Source organism: Myotis yumanensis, unplaced genomic scaffold (assembly GCF_028538775.1).
Source record: "Myotis yumanensis isolate MYYU_CA2020_CCGP unplaced genomic scaffold, mMyoYum1.0.hap1 SCAF_8, whole genome shotgun sequence".
NCBI lineage: Eukaryota > Metazoa > Chordata > Mammalia > Chiroptera > Vespertilionidae > Myotis > Myotis yumanensis.
The window spans coordinates 49,585,597-49,606,881 of NW_027223759.1; the positions used below are offsets into that span (position 1 = coordinate 49,585,597).

The following is a 21,285-nucleotide window of genomic DNA, read 5'->3' on the forward strand; positions in this document are numbered from 1 at the left end:
CTTTGTATACCAACTCTCTATAAAATAACAAATAACTACCTCTGACTTTAGTAACACAGTAACTAATTCCTTTGTACCTTTTATTAGAAAGAAAATGTGGACAAAACACATATTTTAGAGGATTTAGACATTTTTAAGAAGTAGTGAAAAAATGATTTATTTTCCTAATGAAATTTTTACATTAATTATATAAATCATGCTACTATGTTTTTATTACTCTGTCTTGGAAGAGGTCAATGGTTTCTTTATCATTTGAGAGCATTGCTTTAACATGATGAAACCAAGTTTAAACTTTATGTAATGGATCACAACAGCAAATTAATGAAACCACCCAAAAGAAATATTGTTTGCCTGCAGGGATCTATTAAAATGTTTGAGAGGTTCTCTGTTATCTTCACATTTAACTAATAGTCCTTAAAAAAAGAAGGTGTGATAATGTTGCTCACCATCTAGGTTGGGAATCTCTTGGGAAATGCCTTTCCATAAAAGCCAGACAAGTAGTCAAGCACTCCTGCCTCAAAATTAGAGAAACTCTCTGAGATGTAATAAATCCTGAGGGCAATATTTATGAAGCTTCATCCCAGATAAAAAATTGTCTTACCTGTCTAATTAGAATGCATAGTACCTTTTCTTGCCTCAATCAAGAAAAATATTTTTCTTCAACTTTAAGACTGCCAAAATAAATCCCAGTTGGTAAAATCTTCTTAACCCTTTGGTTAAGAAGATTCTGTTCTGAATGAGAACTTTTTTTTAAGTATAAGATAATTTCTAAAGTCTCAAGCATTAAGTTAATATAAAAACAAATTTCATCCTAAAGTTTTCCAATCTTTCTAGTGTTTTCTTTTGCCCTGAAAAAGATATCTGGGCCGAAACCGGTTTGGCTCAGTGGATAGAGCGTCGGCCTGCGGACTGAAGGGTCCCGGGTTCAATTCCGGTCAAGGGCATGTACCTGGGTTTCAGGCACATTCCCAGTAGGAGATGTGCAGGAGGCAGCTGATCGATGTTTCTCTCTCATCGATGTTTCTAACTCTCTATCTCTCTCCCTTCCTCTCTGTAAAAAATCAATAAAATATGTTTTTTTAAAAAAAGATATCTGGGAGTCAATTTTTGGCCCTACTAATTTCTCTTTACTAATGTATTTGAGATATAAGGTAATTATTTTAAATACAATAAAGGTAAATTCTTTCAGATCTGAGGTCATGTTAACTGTAATTAACATTGGATAAGTGAAGTCCGGTGTATATTTTCCATTCACCCTGTTGTTTTTTAAATCCAATTTTTGTGTAAATTCTAGAATTCACAGAGATGTGACCTTTAGATCATGAAATTCTTAGGTGATTTTAGAACTCTTTTGGAGGGACTGTCTTTTCAGGCAACTATGCACAGCATATTAAGCTATGTATAGGACGCAGTGATGGCGAACCTATGACACATGTGTCAGAGGTGACACGAGAACTCATTTCTTTGTTGGTTTTTCTTTGTTAAATGGCATTTAAATATATAAAATAAATATCAAAAATATAAGTCTTTGTTTTACTATGGTTGCAAATATCAAAAAATTTCTATATGTGACACGGCACCAGAGTTAAGTTAGGGTTTTTCAAAATACTGACACCGAGCTCAAAAGGTTCGCCATCACTGGACTAGAGTAAGTATTGTAAGCAGAAAGAAAGGGCAAAACAGACACAGGTTTAGCCTTATTGGAACTTAGAAACTTCCGGAGAGAAAGGGCAGAAACACATAAAATATACATGATGGCAAACATACCAGAGACTTGGGGGGAAAACATTGCTTGCTACATTTCTATAAAGCTGGAAATTACTAGTAAAGTGTGAGGGGCAGAGAGAGAGAGAGAGAGAGAGAGAGAGAGAGAGAGAGAGAGAGAGATGTGAAAGAGAAAAATCTATTGATTGCCTTCCGCACAAGCCCCAACCAAGGCCAGGATAGAACCCCCAACCCAGGTATGTGCCCTTGACCAGGATTGGAACCTGTGACCCTTTGGCCCATGGGCCAATGCTCTAACCACTGAGAAAACTTGCCAGTGCTATACATTTTAATTTTTTATAATGGCTGCATTTAACAATGGGCTAGTAAAATATCCTAAAAATTTCACAATGTGTTATCAAGAGCTAGTATGAGCTGGGTCTCCTAAACCACTGAATTCTGCCCCTTCATATTGCTGTTTCAGAGTGTTCCAGATTTGACCCTTTTCTCTCCTAAATAACTTTTTTTGTAGGAGCTCAGAAAATGTCCTGATCTCAGATGACACAGATATGCTAATGATTCCTACATATTCTTTTCTAGCTCAGATTTTTCTCTGTAAAATTCATACTTCCAAATAGCTACAGAATTCCTGGATGTAGAGATTTCACTGGCATCTCAGACTCATTACCTCCCAAGTCAGCTCCTGCTCCTGTAGTCATTCTGGGCTCCTCCTTTTATCTCACATCCACATCCAGTCAGTCACCAAATCCTACAATTTTACCTGCCAACTATGTTTTGAGTCTATTATTGTTATTCTTGCTGCCCTAAACCAGAATTCTAAATGGTTTTTTGGCTAAGGGTCTTTCCTTACCTCCACCCCTCTTTTTTCTCCTCTTCCAACTTACTCTCCACACAACCGTTGGAGACATCTACTTAAATTGCAGTCTGCCTTATCATTCTCTGCTTACAACCCTTCCCTGACTCCTCAGTGTTTATAGGATATAGACCCAATTGCCTAAGGTGGGAGAAATGCTTTCTGTAATCTGATCAATTTCTCTAACCTCAGCTGGGCCTCCTGTGTACACTTTGCTTTCATAATAATTCTGAACTGCTTGCAATGTCTATGCATAGCACATTCGGCTGCCTCTGGCCCAGAATTCCATGCAAACCCTTTTTGGCTAGTACAGTGATTCATTTCAGGCTTCACCTCTTCTAGGAAGCCTCCTCTTACCTCTTCTCAATGAGCCAGGGTAGGTGGGCTTATTCCAGATATGCCAAAATAACCCCTGCATATCTGTCAGGTTAGTTGCTTATCAGGTTATAGTCATTTATTTATATGTCTGTCTGCCTAACCAAAACCAAAAATAAATTCCCCAAGGAAAAGAAACTCTGTACATAACTAACTATATAGAAAATAATCAAGAAATATTTAATGGAGAAACGAATGAATAAACCTGAAACATTTTTTAAAAATGTTTCTCAATTTTTCATAGTAGTATATTGTACACCTAGGATTCCAACGTCAGATTTGTTTTCAACTTAAGAGTACTTGAAACAGCCGAAACCGGTTTGGCGTAGTGGATAGAGCGTCGGCTTGCGGACTGAAAGGTCCCAGGTTCAATTCCGGTCAAGGGCATGTACCTGGGTTGCGGGCACATCCCCAGTAGGAGATGTGCAGGAGGCAGCTGATCGATGTTTCTCTCTCTCATCGATGTTTCTAACTCTCTATCTCTCTCCCTTCCTCTCTGTAAAAAATCAATAAAATATATTTTTTAAAAAAAAGAGTACTTGAAACAGTTTCATCTGCATCTTCTAATCAAGATCTATTTTTTAAACTTAATTTTAGGACCTTTGCTAATTTTCTTATTATTATTTAGAGTGGTGTTTGTCAAGGGTTTTTTATGGAAGAGCTGAAGCCACACCAGATTGCAAACTAGATTTATATTAAGGAAACTATATCTTTCAGCAAAGAAGACCCTGAACTGTCCTCAGATTTTAGTTCATTTATTCATTCCTCAAATTCAGTGTTCATTGTGTATTAGGATTGCAAAAAAAATGTTTTAAACACTGTAGAAGAGATTGGCGAAAAGTCAGAGAAATACAGAAGACAGGAATATATCCTAAGTTAGAAATAACTGACAAGTATTAAGAAAACACCATGAGAATTAGGAGATGAGAGAAGGTTGAATCTATTTGAAGCTACGGGTATGTGTTAGAAATTATTTGGTTGAGGGACTCTCTTAGGGAAACATTTGCATTAAATCATGTATTTTAGCCATTTTAATGCATATCTTTCTTGCCAGGTTGCATACGGAGGTTCCCATGCTGTGACGTTAGCATAGATTCAGGAAAAGGAAAAATCTGGTGGAATATCAGGAAAACATGCTTTAGGATAGTTGAACACAACTGGTTTGAAAGCTTTATTGTTCTCATGATCCTGCTCAGCAGTGGCGCTCTGGTAAGTAATCTGACACCCAAAGCAATAAGTTGATTGTCAGTACTTAATGAATTGGAAGATAAAAATACCGTAGCAAGTTGTTTTACCTAACCGTTAATCCCTATGATTAGTACCAAGGGTAGAATTTTAGTTCAGGTCAGTAAATACTCACTGAGCACTTCTACATGCAGGGCATTATTCTTGCTGCCCTGAATGCAAAAATGGGTAAGACCCAGGTAAGATAAGGAACGTGGAGAGCATTTGGGGAAGAAAGGGGGTACCAGTAATGAAAGTTTATAAGTGAAGAATATACTGATAAAGCCTGTAGCAAGAACCATTGTCTGTTTGGGATTTCAGAAAAGTAGATGATGTTTTGCAAGATCTAGAACAGTGATGGAGAACCTTTTGAACTCGGCGTGTCAGCATTTTGAAAAACCCGAACTTAACTCTGGTGCCGTGTCACATATAGAAATTTTTTGATATTTGAAACCATAGTAAAACAAAGACTTATATTTTTTATATTTATTTTATATATTTAAATGCGATTTAACAAAGAAAAATCAACCAAAAAAATGAGTTCGCGTGTCACCTCTGACACGCGTGTCATAGGTTCGCCACCACTGATCTAGAAAGATTAATAGTAATTTTCCAGTGAGGGGAATGTAGTAAATTGGAAGGAAGCATAAAACAGCATCAGATATACAGGAAATTAAAAGTTGGCATACTTAGGAAGTGTTATGGGGGGAAGAGCAAATACAGAGATGGAAGTGGTGGCCAGCGATGCTGTGACAAAGATAGGCAGTGTCAGCTTATGAAGCATCCTGGGTACTATTCTAAGGGATAATAAACTGCAGTTTTAGGGTGACAATGGACAAGTTTCTCAGTCTTTTACGTACACCAAGCACCTTCAGTGAGAGTTGAAAGGAATCTGGGAGTTAAGAGCGCCCTGAGCCTTTTCTTAATTTGTTTTTCTTCCCTGCTGACTAACAGAGATGAGCCGTTAGAAGCATAGTTCCAGCTGGAGATACCACTGGAAATGCCATTCTACTGAAAGCAGAATTTGCAAGAATTTTATAAATTGCCTCATAGACAGTCTTCATGGATCTGGGATTTGATTTTACTCTTACAAGAAGTTAACCTGTTACTGTTTTGTGTGTGCTGGCGGAAGATGTGAGACTTCCGAGTCAGAGACAAAGGACTTGATTACTCACGGCATAAAAGGCAGCATGAACTTCGACATGTTTGTGTTGGTCCCCATTGTCCCCAACTCCCATGGGGCCATAGCACGGAGCTAAGTGTACATGGCACACACAGTGGGTTAGCATCACAGCTGACAAGCACTGAGCTTAGGGAACCCACCCTCTTATAATAAGCAGTAAGCAACCTGGCTCTTTGTCCTCGAGGGTAACACCATCTCATCTCTCAAGTTTGCTTGTTGTAAAAACAACCCTGAGAAATGGCCTAGATCAAGAGTAATCCAGCCTTGCATTCTTGGCACACCCAACAAAAACACGCAGGGACGTTCAGGGGGGACGGTAAATTGCCTCTTCTAACAATTCTCCTCTCTCAAAAACGGGAGATGAGTACGAAATTGCTACTTCACTTATCAGGTGAAATGCAAGTAGGAGTCTTGACAGTGTCTACATTATCTTGTATTCCTAATGACTAAGGAAGTTTATCCCATGCTGAGTCACATAATATAACTAGACTCAGAAAGGAGACTACCAAAAAATTATAGAAAAGCTTAGAGTAATGCCTTGTTCAAAATGTCTAAAAAGGAAGATACCATTTTGGGGAGGTGGGGGGACACTCTCAAAACTAAAATTCAAATGAATCATAGGAAGAAGAGAAGGAAGAGGTATTTCAAGAAGCTGGTGTATGTGCTCAGGGAATTTGCCAATTGAGCTAGATTTTAAAAATACTTGTCTATAAAATAAATAAAAAGTAATAGCTCTAATTTAGTACATATTTGTTGTATTTCAAGAACTTTATATAGGTGTTCTCCTTTAATTTTCAGCAATCCTGTGAGATTATGGATTTTGCTTTTTTTTAAAATATATTTTATTGATTTTTTACAGAGAGGAAAGGAGAGAGACAGAGAGCTAGAAACATTGATGAGAGAGGAACATCGATCAGCTGCCTCCTGCACATCTCCTACTGGGGATATGCCCGCAACCAAGGTACATGCCCCCAACCGGAATCGAACCTGGGACCCCTCACTCCGCAGGCTGATGCTCTATCCACTGAGCCAAACCGGTTTCGGCGGATTTTGCTTATTTTACCAATGAAGAAGCTAGTTACATAGTGTTAACAGTTGCTTAATGTCTCAGAGCTAGTAAATGACAGAGTCATAACTTAACTAAGGTCAAAGTCAAAGCCACTCTACATTTTACCATGCTGTGGCTCCTCTGGAAGGGGGGTGCATACCAGATAAGTGAGTAAGTGGTAACTGAAATGAGTAATAGTAAAGCCCACACCCCAAGACAGATAGAGCTCATATAATGCCCTGCTTGTCCCCTTGCTCTCACATCCACAAAATTAGTCCTAGAAGCTAGGAGCCCCATTTCAGGCTCTGGGACATGCCAAGCAAGGTGTGCTCAGGCAGAGTATTTGGCTTTCAGCATCTACTGGTCCTGCTCTGCACCCCAGGCCCAGGAACACCACTCTTCTTGGTGACCAAGCCCCTTCCCTATCTTCCGCCATAGTTTCTGTCTGAGTAGCTGGTCTGATTCCTCCAGAACTTGGAGAAGGAAGGCAGAAAAGTCCCGAGGGCTGGAAGTCTCCCCTGCACTTTAATTCCACTGACTTTCATGAACCTCTGCCAGCTGCTGGAACCTTCTTTTAGCATCTTAGTAATCTGCCCATTCTCTCTGTCCCAACTTCTCTGTTTCCTTCAATATTCAAACCAACAGTTTGCACAAAGTGCTTGGGATCATTTTTAGGTTATTGATAGGGGAATTTGGAATAAGAAGAATAAGAATGGCACAAGGCCAGGCTTATAGACAGATAGCATTATGTTAATCACTAAGGATACCGGCCCTTTTGCTTTAATTTTCTTCACCATGGTAAATATTGTTTAAACTTGAAAGAGAAAATTCTTACTACAGACCTGTTTGGGTCAGCAATCATTTTCAATGTCTTCAGTGAGCTCAGCTCTTTAAGTTTATTCAAATTATTTCCCAAGGAACTTGTGGCTGTGGTTTGTTACTGGGAGAGTGTTAAGGGTGCCACATTCAGGGAATGAATATAGGAGTGATTCATAGAACTGAAGCTTTTAATGAATGATAAAGTATTGTGCAAAATTCAAAGAAGAAATCAACCTCTATGTTCTTTAGTCATCCTAAGCTCCTGCACATGGTCATTTAGCAAGCCCTTCTGCACTTCCTGCTGTGTTCCTGGGGATACATAAGCATGTAAGACCTGAAGGAGGGGCTCCAAATCCTACTGCTGTAGGAGAGTGCAGGGTGAGAAAGATATAGCAGAGTGGCTGACCCTGGAAACAGGTCTGAAATTATCATGTCTTATCCAATTTGAAGAGGGATAAAAGAGGAATCAGATAAAGTGGAAGTCCTTGCAAGTGCCAGAGATCTGGTTCTTTTCAGAATATTCGAAATAATTTCATTCCTTTGTGACCCCTTTCTCTTCTCATGACCTCTGGTGACTAGTGGCATGCACTGATGGTGAGAAGTCTAGAACTGGTGTCACACCATAGCTGTAAACCAGAAGAAACTCAGTTGGCTCATAATAGTATTATATTTCAGTAGTTTTCTTCATCAAAATTTTTATTTCCCGTTTTTATTATGAATCATAAGCTTTTAGTTGGAAATGAATAGAAATTTGAATATTATTTCCACAGGCTTTTGAAGATATATATATTGAAAAGAAAAAGACCATTAAGACTATCCTGGACTATGCTGACAAGATATTCACTTATGTCTTCATTCTGGAAATGCTTCTAAAATGGGTAGCATATGGTTATAAAACGTATTTCACCAATGCCTGGTGTTGGCTGGATTTCTTAATTGTCGATGTAGGTACTTTGAATGAAATTTCAAAGAGGATTTTGTGTGATGATTAAGTGTTCTGCTAAGCCTTCACTAATGTTGTATATTATCATTTTGGTTAGCTTTTTGTATTTTCTGTCTATAGGTTTATGCTTTTAGAAATATTAATATAGTCAGTAGATATCTGTGAGGAATAATAGAAGAGAAACTTTTCAACAAATGTAAATTCTTTTCTCTACCATTATAACATAATTTCCTCTTGCATGTGTTTTTTGCAATCAGAGAAGATGTGATTTGGATATCATTCCTGTTGGTAATATGAACAGAATGAACAATTGGAAAGTAAGGGGTGGGAATGGAAAAGGGCAGAAACATAGGTTAAAAAGATAAAATACTGATTTTTTTACTATATAAAGTTAGAAGATAAGGTGATGGGTGCATCAAGTTGTCTTTGTTAGCTAAAAGTTATATAAAAACGGTAGTTAGTACTAAAGCAAATAACTCCATGTTAGAGCGAAGAGGGTGTGGAATTTCAAAGTATGTATCTTAATGACAATGATTGGGAAAACCAAAATTAGTCACAGCTCTTATCCCCATTCAAACACCCAATTTACCATTCATCTCTAGAGTGGTGGTGGAGCAGAGAAATTGGCGTTAGTAATTTCAAATAACAAATTCAGAGAACTGTTGAGTACTTGGATGAAAGAAAATACATCAAAATGCTTCAGTTTAGGTATTATTTTTAACAAAGCAAAAATATTTTTTAGTCATCATCTTGAAATAGTCAGGAAACAGATCCTAAAACAGCTTGTGAGATCAAAGCATCTCACATAGAAATTAAATGGTACAACCCATTATTGTCAAGTCATTCTTATTTACTGTACTCTAATTATTTTAGTTTATATTTTCTTGATATAATTTAATTATATAAAATAATGTAATTGTTATATGATATTCTATATTATTTTTAAAAGGCTTCCTTAAATTAAGCTATGACTTCAAACTCCTAATTTTATTTTTCTCAGAATGAATTATTTCTTCATTCTTATATTAATTCTCCTAGATTTTCCAAAATCTAGTCTTTGTTGTTAGGAAAGAAAGATTCTATAATAAGTCATAGTTTTTAGAGATTTTTTTCCCATCTGATGTCTGGAATTAGAAGACAACATGTAAATTTTTAGAGTACCAACAAGTGCTCTAACATTTAACTAAGAGTTCGCATTATGAAACTTTTCAGAAAGGGTAAATCATTGCAACATTATTCATAGATATCAAAATTATATGTAAGCATGACTACAAACAACAAAATCTGACTGCAAAATTAAGCCAAAACTAATTATATCTACTCTAAAGTTCAGTTTCTCAACTGTTAAACTCTAACAGCTCAATGTATTAAATATTAAAAGTGATAACAACTTTTTTATTTTCTATATAGGTGATATGCAAAAAAATTTTTTCCCAAGGTATACATAGCACCTCATATGCGCTCTTGGGCTTTCTGGTTTTTGATGCCTTATATTAATGACTTCATATTGTTTGCTTTTATATTCACCTTTTATGTATATGTTACCTAGTTACTGCCTAGGATGCTTTTGTAATATAATAGTTTTAAAGAAAGGCTAACCAAAATAAGAAAAAATGATAAAAGAAATTTAGGTTATTTCTTTTCTCTTAACCTGTAACTATGATGGTTCTTTTAAAAGTTATTTTCAAATATTTAAGATATTCAAAAACCTTTAAAATGTTACTATAAACATGTTATTTTTATCACTCCACTTAGAAAATAAAAGTTTACAAGTAGAATTGAATTTCTTTTAAATTAAGAAAGAAATATAGCTATAATGACAAATTACTTTTTGTATTTGAAAATATGAAGTGGTGATATGAAGGGTTATGTAATAAGCAGACCTTGGGGAGGTATGTAGCTTCGATTTGAAATATTTAATATTTTGAAAAAACAGTAAATAAGTATTTATCTATAATTATATAACATATTACACATATATTTGATATGGAATGCTTCTATAATGTAACACGGAGAGCAAAGTTGCACACAATATTCTTGCTGGTAGAGATGAAAACTAGGGATGTAGATTTGAGGGAGGAGCTGAGATTTTTTTTAATTTCTCAAAGATTGAGCAATTTATCTAGTCTAGTTTTTCTCAAAGTGTGATTCTTGAACCAACATCATTGGCACATATAGGTGGGAACTTATTAGGGATACAATTCTCAGAACCCACCTAATATCTACTGAATCAGACACTCTGGTGTTGGGACCCAGCATACTGTTGTAACGAGCCCTCCAGATGATTCTGGTGCATATTCAGGTTCCTGAACCACTGATCTGATTTGATATTCAGAGAATGGACTTGTTTGATTTCTGCAGGCTTTTTTATTATTTGAAACTTAATTGAACATTATTCATAAGTATGAACATATATAGTGTGTATATATATATATATATACACATATATATATATATATATGCATAGTTAGGTAAATGGATGTTAATGCATATATACTAGTATATTCTCAGTTATAGACTATACTGTAGTTTTCTCAATAATTTTCAGCTGTTATATTCAATATAATAACCCCATCACGAAATCATGATTCTTCACATTGCTTTTATATAAGGTTTATATTAAAGTTTAGATGTAGTTGAGTTAATTCCATATGCTCTTATGAATTAGCTTTAGAATCATACACTTTGTTATGTCCTGGGTTTTATTTCAATTGAAATTTTTATAGCTGCTCTCATTAAATGTTCAAAATTAATATGCAAAAGTACATAACCATGGACTATCAAAGTGTGAAAGGTACATGTGATTTTTTTCAGATATAAGAAATAACTTACTTTCTTTCTATTGTTGCATTTTATTTTGGTTAACCTTCCTTTCTACCTATTTCCCTGCAAAGCATTCCTCTTACCCATTGTTTTAGGCAATGACTAGATAACTTGATATATAAAATCATATTGTTCTTGTTGAGCTGCTCTTAGTGATCTTTCATGATTATTTCATTCAAATAATTAATAAAAATTTGTTTTGCAGGTTTCTTTGGTTACTTTAGTTGCAAATGCTCTTGACTACTCAGACCTCACCCCCATTAAATCCCTTCGGACACTTAGAGCTTTAAGACCTCTAAGAGCTTTATCTAGATTTGAAGGAATGAGGGTAAGAAAATACTAAACTTTCTAACATAATTTGTTTACACTTTTATAATATTCTTATTTTATAAATGGAGTATAAAATGTGAAAAAATTAATGTTTTAAAATTAATAATTAAAGGCTGTTTCTATTTACACATGCATATAAGTATATGTATATATATGAACTACTTATGTATATAAGTGTGTGTGCATGTGCATATACACTCAATTGTTTAGTGCATATGTTTAACAAAGAATAAATCAAATATTATTAGGCAATGATCCAAATAAGTAGCTTTCCCTTCTAAAATAGAAATCTTCCCTATGCTAGAAGATCAAGTGAAGGGGACACTGTTAGTCCTGAAAACATCTCTCATATATAAGTCATCAAGGACTTGCCTGTATCAGGTGCTCAAATAATATTTTGTAAAGAACTACCTTAGGTATGGGGGCATAAGAAAAAAAAGGAAGTGAAGTAGCATCGGCCATACTTTTAATTTCATCCTTAAAAATAAATATTTCAATAAAAGTAGAATTGTCTCCAAACTATATCTGAGAAAAGTAAAGCTCTGAGAGTTTCCATAATTTACACTAGGCTGCATAGCACCAGAAAAGAAATTCATTTTGCAAAGGCAAACAAGGTGAGATAAATGATGACTACCAGCAACCTAATTTAAGGGCTGTACAAACCAGCAAGTTCTTTCTACAATACATGGAGAACAATGACCTTAGTTTCTCTACTTAGTCTATATCCATACTGTTGTTGCTCTCCTCATTTTTTTCTTTTCTAGATTTATACCTGTTTCCTCATGCCTCTGTTCTCTTGGCTGGGAATCAACCCTCATTCATCAGTGTAGCAGATAAATACCTACCCATTCTTTAAGCCTCAATTAAAAATGTGCCATGTCTGCCCACCACCAGGCATAATTAGGCATCCTTTCCCTAAGTTCAGGTACATATAATCCTTATTATGTTATACTTATTTATCAGACTTCCTCTCTTCCTGTAGTCTCTGAACAATTTAACATGCAGATCAGACTAGCTCACTGCTTCCCTAAATGTGCTCTACTGATCAGCTATCAGCGTCATCAGAACTGATTAGAAATACAAATTCCCAGGCTCCACCCCAGACCCAACTGGTTCAGAAACTCTGGGATAGGGCTCAGAAATCTGAAGCCTCTGGTGAATATTAGCGATGGTTTAGCCTAGCAAATCTTCGTTATTATTCCTGCTACCCTATGACTGTCACCTCTGCTGCTTAATGCACCCAGTGTATGATGGATCCATGTATATGAGAGGTCCTGATTCTATAAAATAAATTTCATAAATAAAATTGAAGTACTTTTTCTCATGAGAATTGAAAAATTACAAGTTATATTTTATACAGAAATATGGTTTTGAATTTATTGACATCACCTCCCTTTTTGAGCATTAGCAGAATGCTACAATTTATCCAGAACTTAAGATGGATCCCTGAACTTGAGCAGACGTTATACTGAGTTTTATGAACAAATAACATACTTTCCCCTACAAACTTACTTCCCTCAGTGATTAACCCAGCCCATTATTTTACCCTGTTTGCTTTGTTCTTTATCTATGATAATAAAAGCATAATATGCTAATTAGACCAATTGTCCTTCCAGACGTCCTCTTGGACAACCTTCCGGATGAAGTCACAGGGGCAGGGGCTGAGGCAGAGGCGGCTGCAGCGGGGGCCAAGCCCCTTGCACAAATTTCATGCATTGGGCCTCTAGTCTATAATATAAGTGAATAGTTTAATATATTTGGAAGGGAAAACATGTCTATTTCATCACATTTATTAGGCATGTTAAAAAGGAGATGTTTCTTCATGCTGTGTCATTTTGAAAAAGAAAGTAAATAATGATTTGCAGCATTTTGTAATCTTGAGGTTTGACTGAGTAGGGACAATGGTCATGGAGAGACAGATAGGGGAACAGTATTTCTTCTTTGGCATCTGCCATGAAATAGTAATCATACAGTGCCATAGGAACACAGAGGTGGGTGTAGCTGCCCGAGGACATCTGGGAAAGCTTTGCCAGGAGGTGACCTTGGGCCATGACTAAGAGAGGGGGCCCCAAGACACAAGCAGGTCAGCATTCCAGGCAGAGATGCTACATGGCAGAGAAGCACGAAGTCCCGTGTGCAAGGCACATGTGAGCAACGTCTAGAAGGATCAGTGTGCCTAGCTCAGTGGTCGGCAAACTCATTAGTCAACAGAGCCAAATATCAACAGTACAATGACTGAAATTTCTTTTTGAGAGCCAAATTTTTTAAACTTAAACTATATAGGTAGGTACATTGTTATTAACTTAATTAGGGTACTCCTAAGGCTTAGGAAGAGCCACACTCAAGGGGCCAAGGAGCCGCATGTGGCTCACGAGCCGCAGTTTGCCGACCACGGGCCTAGCTGATAAGCACAGAGGGGAGGCTAGCAAGAAATGAGGATGAAAAAGTAGGCTTGAAAAAGAATTGGCCACTTTGAACTTTATTCTCTTAGCCTGTTCCTCCTAACTTTTGTATACTGTATAAATCTCATGAAACTATGAATCATCTCTCCGTAAAGAAAGCAAACCCATAATGTTTTTAATAGGATTTCATGCCCACATAGAATCTCTATGGGTCCTTTGATCCTAGGATAATAACTATTGTTCTGGACCAGGGGTCAACATACCAAAGCCACAGTTGTAAAGGGAGTATTGTTGGATTTCAGCCATGCTCATTTGTGTATACTCTTACTACAGTGGCAGAATTGAATAGTTGCAATAAAGATCATATCACCCTCAAAGCCTAAAACTATTTAAGAAAATGTTTGCCAACCCCTGCTCTAGACAATCTCAAAGGTAATCAGAGACCCTTAATGTTTCACCAGTTAAAGATGACTTAAAAGCTTGCTTGATATATTGCAAAAAAAAAAAAAAAAAATGGGAGCACAATGCTTAACAAATTAGTCTTTTACACATTTGCACCCAAATTTTGACTAGAACTGAGGTATCAGAAGACAGGTAGGTTTTGAAGGACCGGGTAATTAAGAAAATCTGAGAGTGATAAATGCTGCAATGGTCGCCGTGCAGGAAAACTGGAGTGGCAAGAGGCACTGGTGATCAATAGCAATGGAAATGCTTAAAAGCAGGAAAAAAAAAGTATTAAAGATAAATTACACTTCTTTTCTGTTTTAACTGAGGCCCAGCACTATCTATATTTAGCCAAGGACCTACAGAAAGTATTTTTGGAGTCGGAATAATAAATTTGAAAAGATTGCTCTCGTTTTGCAGACCAGGAAACAGAGGTCCCAAGGTCTTAACTGAATTCACATATCACACAACTAGCACAATCAATTAAATCTAGAGGGTGCATACCCCTCAAGGATTCTTAATCTTAACTCCAGCTAATACATACCAGCAGTTTTTCTATATGGGAGAATTTTAGCACTGGTAATTCTAGGACTGTGAACCTTTAACTGTACATTTTATTTATTTTTTATGATTTATGTTTATAAATTTCTTTTTTTCTAGAGTATGCAGATTTTACGACTTCATCTTACATGTATCAGGTTTTGGTTTATTATTTTTTATTTACTCCTTTCATTTATTTAAGCTTTCATGGCATCTTAGTTATTTTGTTTTGTATTGTTACTGATAGTTTCACTGTGTGTTCATCGTGTATTTTTGTAAACATGTTTATCACAGGCATCTTGTCTTGTTTTGTCTTGCTTAGCATACTGCTGAGCATATAGTAGGCATTCAATTAACATATGTTGATTGCTTTGATTTGATGTCTTAAACATTTAAGGGTGGCTTTTCTAATTTCTCTAATTCTGCATTTTGTTTCATTAATGTTGCCCGGTTAACAGTCTTATGAATCCTAATCATTCTTTTCTTTCTTTGAATACCAGGTGGTCGTGAATGCGCTCATAGGTGCAATCCCTTCCATCATGAATGTGCTACTTGTGTGTCTGATATTCTGGCTGATATTTAGCATCATGGGAGTAAATTTGTTTGCGGGCAAGTTTTATGAGTGTGTCAACACCACAGATGGGTTACGGTTTCCTACAAGCAAAGTCCAAAATAAAACCGAGTGTTTAGCACTGATGAATGTTAGTCAAAATGTGCGATGGAAAAACCTGAAGGTGAACTTTGATAATGTTGGACTTGGTTACCTGTCATTGCTTCAAGTTGTAAGTGACCCCTTTCATGAGTGCTTGATATTGTAAGGGACCCTGACAGACGTCATTATTTTAAATAAGCTGCTAACTAGAAGTTAAAGATAAAGTACTTTGTGACTTTAAAAAGAGACTTGGTGTCAACTAGAACAATTTCCTATAAAAATGAGTAAAAATTGTAAGTTCCTTTGTACTTGAGAGTTATTGCTCCATAATTGACTTGTTGGTGTCATTTGGCCCCTCGCCATTGCACCATCTGAATATTGCTTCAAAATGAATAGTCATTCTTCTGAACTGACAGTTTTGGACTACATGGGAATGAGAAAGACTTCTCATTAGCACAGAGCATCTTTAAGAAATGGAGATAAATTGTTTCCTGCCTTTTTTATAAAATTCTCCCCTTCCTCTAGAAAAATAGAAATCATGTGCAAAATTTTCAGGAATTGTAATAGCCTGGAAATAACTGAGTAGGACTAAGATTTAGAACATGACCCCAGAATGTGTCCCTTTTCTTCTTGACATAGTACCTCTATATTAAATTGGTATTTTGAAATACAACAAAACTTAGTGATTTGATATTACTTAACGCATGTAACATTAAATGGACTAAACTCATGTGTTGCTGCTTTAAAGTATGAGCTTCAAATTCAGATTCTATAAATGTTATATTTGCAGGCAACATTTAAGGGATGGATGGATATTATGTATGCAGCTGTTGATTCTGTTAATGTAAGTATTGGTCAACATTAAAATAAAATCTACAATTTTAAAAAGCTCCTTAGTTTAGTTTAGCCATTTTCAAACAGTAGCAACAAGGAGTCCTTGGTATGTACACACAAACCAGAAAACTTCCACCTAACAGTAGCCTAGTGACTAGGTATGCAGCATTTGGAGACAGACCTTGACTCCAGTTCTGGCTCTATCATATCATGCAAGCTGTGCAACTGAATCTGAACAAATTCCCTCTCTGAGTGTGTTTATTGATTATATACAGAAAAATAATTCAGTGCCTACTTCATGGGGATCCAACATGAAAATGCAAGTAGAGCACTTAGCACAGCCTGGAAATAATAAGTGCTCAGTAAATAAAGTTTATCAAAATAAAAATGAAATAACGTATTTTATGAATAGTTTTTATTTTTATATTTTTAAGATTTTTTTAATTCATTTCAGAGAGAGGAAAGGAGAAGGGGAGAGAGATAGAAACATCAATGATGACAGAGAATCATTGATCAGCTGTCTCCTGCATGTCCCCTACTGGGGATCAAGCTGCAACCCAGGCATGTGCCCTGACCAGAATCAAATGGTGCCAACCATTGAGCAACACCAGCCAAGACAATTTTATATTTTAAAGTGCCATGGAAGCGTTTTCAGTGGTTCTCAACCTTCTGGCCCTTTAAATACAGTTCCTCATGTTGTGACCCAACCATAAAATTATTTTTGTTGCTACTTCATAACTGAATGTTGCTACTGTTATGAATCATAATATAAATATCTGATATACAGGATGGTCTTAGGCTACCCCTGTGAAAGGGTCGTTCGACTGCCAAAGAGGTCGTGACCCACACGTTGAGAACCGCTGGTTTATATGAAATAACTTCCACACTAAGAAAGCTAAATCCAGTGAAGACATTTCTGTAATTAAATGAAAACAAAAATAAAACAAAATTTATGTAAATATGCTATCATCTCTTCTACAGTTTTTTTCTGGAAATAAAAAAACATACTTTAGGTCATTTTGTTACTAAATTGTCCTACCAATGTGAGAACAAGTACTCTATATGATTAAGCCCTTTGTAATTATTTGAAGGTTATATTCATGTATTTAGTGAGCATGTAATAAATACTTAATGTTGGAAAATTTTTTAAGAATGATTTTGTTGAACCTCACTAATATGGCTTCTGAAAAAGCTAATTCACTAGAATAGCATTGTTTGGATTACCTTATGAAACCATGTGAAAAAGGAAAGTGATGAATGTATTGTCAACATACTAACTTTTGTTAATTACTTCTAATTTTGTAGGTTGACAAGCAACCCATATATGAATCCAACCTCTACATGTATATTTATTTTGTCATCTTTATCATCTTTGGGTCATTCTTCACTTTGAACTTGTTCATTGGTGTCATCATAGATAATTTCAACCAACAGAAAAAAAAGATAAGTATTTTAAGTTTCTTTCATTGCACTGAAAAATAGGAACAATTATTTTTCCAAAAAATATAGTGTGAAATTTAATTTTATATCAATTAGTAATTATCTTCATTAGAACTTCATTTTTTTAAACAATTGGCCAGTGTATAGTTATAGATATATTTAATCTCATTTATCTCTGCACAGAAAGTAATCTTCTAAGTCAGAACTATTTTTAAACAATATGACAACTATTCTGTTTTTTTCGATGTTCCCTGTAGAGGATTGAATAATTAAGAAAAAGTAATGCACTAATTATTTATTGAAAACGCATTTCACAAATGTTACTTTCTTCCGTTCTGAGCCACTGTTCTGTGTGGTATGTCTAGGGCTGGTGCTTGAGGAAAAACAACATAAGATATGCTCCTGAGCTCAAGTTGATATTATAGCAGAAGATGTGATACATGTATTAGAAATGAAGATGTATTGAATATGGCTAGTGAGGCATCCCGGGAGATTTCTGTTTTAACTATTGGAACATTTTATAACCTCCCCTTAGTTTTCTCCCATCCTTCCTTATGTTGCCAACTAGGGTATGAATCATCAAAAAAAGATAAAATCTGCACTTTGACTTTTTCTTCTAAGTCAAAATTCTCTTCCCAGTGTTTTCATAGCTTTTCTTGGTAAATTCTTGATATGCTATGGTAATCAGCCCCCATCAGTATGCAATAAAGGATCTAGGCTTCTCTTGACATTGGTATGAAGGCTCTCTCTCATGCCTACTGTCAATAGATCAGATGAATACTAAAATTACATAAAGACTGCATATCAACTAGAGGGGAAAGGTGAATTAGAACACTCTAAGACAGAAAGGGGAGTCTGGTTATTATATAGGCATTTGATAAATCTTTTAAGATACAATATAATAGAAAGCTGAATATTCCCTAACCCCAAAAAACTAAAGAGAAACCATAACCAGATCATCTTTAACTCCAGGATCCTACAAGTTAAGTAAGGATTTCAGAACTAAATAATTATTACATGTAATACATATACTTTATATATGCACATTATATTAAGTATGGAGAGTCATGTGCCTACACATAGGTAATCCTTTAAGACAGGTTTTATGTATAGCTACATTGCACATAATAAACTGCATTTCATTTCTATATTAATACATTTTTCAACCTGTCTTAATAATCTGAGGAAGAATTTAGACAATGATTCTGGTTTTAACTAGATTTTTTTTTTTTTACCTTGGAGGTCAAGACATCTTTATGACAGAAGAACAGAAGAAATATTATAATGCAATGAAAAAGTTGGGATCTAAGAAACCACAAAAGCCAATACCTCGGCCAGGGGTAAAAAAAAGACTATATATATATATATATATATATATATATATATATATATATATCTTTAGCATGTAAATTTTCAAATTATTTTCAATTCAACTTTAATATACAACTTTGTCTTAAGCATAAATTTTTAGCATTAATTTTGAAAAAAATTGGAACAAAATTGCTATTTGGAACAAAAGTCCTTATAAAATTTAATATAGTATGTATTTTAAGCACTGTATCTTTTTTTGAGTGCTTAACAAATATATTATTATTATTATTATTATTATTATCATTATTATTATGTTAGCCAGCTCCACATCTCCCAGTCCATATTTTAGTTTCCAAATAGCAGTAATAATTCTGTAGCTCTTACTATGAGCTAGGCACTGTTCTAAGAACTCTACATATTTTAACTCATTTAATTCTTACAATAACTCTTATGAGGTAGAAATTATTATTATCTCATTTTATGGAGTCCGAAACAGGCTCAGAGGAGGCCAAACAATTAGGGAGGGCTAGAGTTTGAGAATTGAACCTACGTAGTCGGTTTCTAGAGGCTGAGCTGAGATTTGAGTGGGTTAAGCACTGTATCTTTATATTCCTTCTTATTTTTTATTTTTTCTATAAAAATGGAAATAATTACATGTGCATTTACCTTTATCATAGCTACACAACTTATTCCTGCAGTGGCCTATAGAATATGAAAATGAATGTACTTTAGATTGAATATAGCATACTAGGGTGGATACACTTAACAGTCAATGTAAGTATACAAGGCTAACTGAATTACCAGTCTGATATATTGAAAGACAACAACAAAATGTTTCATTTACTCTGACTTTGATTTAACCCATTAATAATATTTCTTGTAGAAAGCACAAACCTATGACCAGGGATAATTTATGCAAGTTTTGAAGACTGATATATATTTTTTAAATGTTTTACTAATGTAATGATTAGTGGATACTACTTGCTAAGTTTACTCTATATTCCATTTTATTCTTGTTTATTTGCAGAACAAATTCCAAGGATGTATATTTGACCTAGTAACAAACCAAGCTTTTGATATCAGCATTATGGTTCTTATCTGCCTCAACATGGTAACCATGATGGTAGAAAAAGAGGGACAAAGCCCATACATGACTAATGTCCTCTATTGGATAAATGTGGTTTTCATTATCCTCTTCACTGGAGAATGTGTGCTGAAACTGATCTCCCTCAGACACTACTACTTCACCGTAGGATGGAACATTTTTGATTTTGTGATTGTGATTATCTCCATTGTAGGTAAGTCCATTTATTAACCAGATTTTTATATTGAATGAAACTAAACTCACACATGCTCAGAACAGGTCCTGAATTCTTGAATATAAATTTACTTTTGAGTAAGTTAAATGAAAGAATGAAGGAATCTTAAAAAAAAACAAAACTTTACAAAGCAACGCCTTCGTGTCAGAATTTCTGAGTTCTCACTGCAGGCCTCAAAGCCTCAAGTTTTCTATTTGTTGGGAGCACATAATACCACTTGATCCAGTATTTGATTTCCAAGATTACCCTTCACAATGGTAGCAATTGCTTCTATATGTAGGTATATCTGAGAAGACCAATACAGAGTCTGAAATCATTTCCAGCTTTAGCATATATGAGAGCTGCCCTTCGATGAATGATAATGTTAATAGCCAGATTATTGGTGACTCTTCATGAAAATCCTTCCTGAAGTCAAAGTAAAGTTAAGGTCTCAAGAAATATCATCTTCATTTCTTATGGCTTTATATTTGGCAACTCTACAAAACATGATCATTTCTCAGCCAACCCCAGTCATGTCTATGAATGTCAGTACATGATTTTATACTTCCTTCCCTTTTCATTATCATCACTATTTTTATATTCTTCTGCTCATTCATTACCTGTACATGCCCTGCCCAGTATTTTAGGATTGCATTTATTTTCAAATTATAAATTCTAGGAACGGATTGAGGATATCATAATTGGAAATAACATAAAATTCTTCACTATGTGGTTATTTTGACAAAGCATTTTACAACTGTAACAAATTACTTAAGAGAAGCATCGAACAGACTGTCAAACCTCAGAGGGAAGGCAGAGGGGGTGGGGTGGTAAGAGATCAACCAAAGGACTTGTATGATGCATATAAGTATAACCAATGGTCATGGACACTGGGGAGGTGGGGGCATGTCCTGGGGGTGGGAGTGGCCAGGGAGTGGTCGATGGAAGTAAAAGGAGACATATGTAATACTTTAAACAATAAGAAAAAGAAATTACTTATTTGTCATGTGTATGGAAATATTTTCATGATGTGAAGTGACT

General features: G+C 35.3%; 1 protein-coding gene and 1 long non-coding RNA gene across 6 annotated transcripts in view; one reads left to right on the forward strand and one right to left on the reverse strand.

The window, feature by feature from the left end:
• Window positions 1–21,285, forward strand: part of SCN9A (sodium voltage-gated channel alpha subunit 9) — a 128,091-nt gene that overhangs the window by 101,884 nt on the left and 4,922 nt on the right. For all 4 annotated transcript variants that reach the window (XM_070422827.1, XM_070422824.1, XM_070422826.1 and 1 more), the window contains 8 exons: window positions 4,008–4,162; window positions 7,998–8,171; window positions 11,199–11,321; window positions 15,210–15,491; window positions 16,152–16,205; window positions 17,501–17,638; window positions 18,871–18,975; window positions 19,974–20,244. In XM_070422827.1, the coding sequence (XP_070278928.1) occupies window positions 4,008–4,162; window positions 7,998–8,171; window positions 11,199–11,321; window positions 15,210–15,491; window positions 16,152–16,205; window positions 17,501–17,638; window positions 18,871–18,975; window positions 19,974–20,244 (1,302 nt within the window). The remainder of the gene's footprint in view (window positions 1–4,007; window positions 4,163–7,997; window positions 8,172–11,198; window positions 11,322–15,209; window positions 15,492–16,151; window positions 16,206–17,500; window positions 17,639–18,870; window positions 18,976–19,973; window positions 20,245–21,285) is intronic.
• LOC139015269 (uncharacterized) overlaps window positions 1–21,285 on the reverse strand; it is a 99,084-nt gene that overhangs the window by 33,935 nt on the left and 43,864 nt on the right. The gene's annotated exons all lie outside the window — the stretch shown is intronic.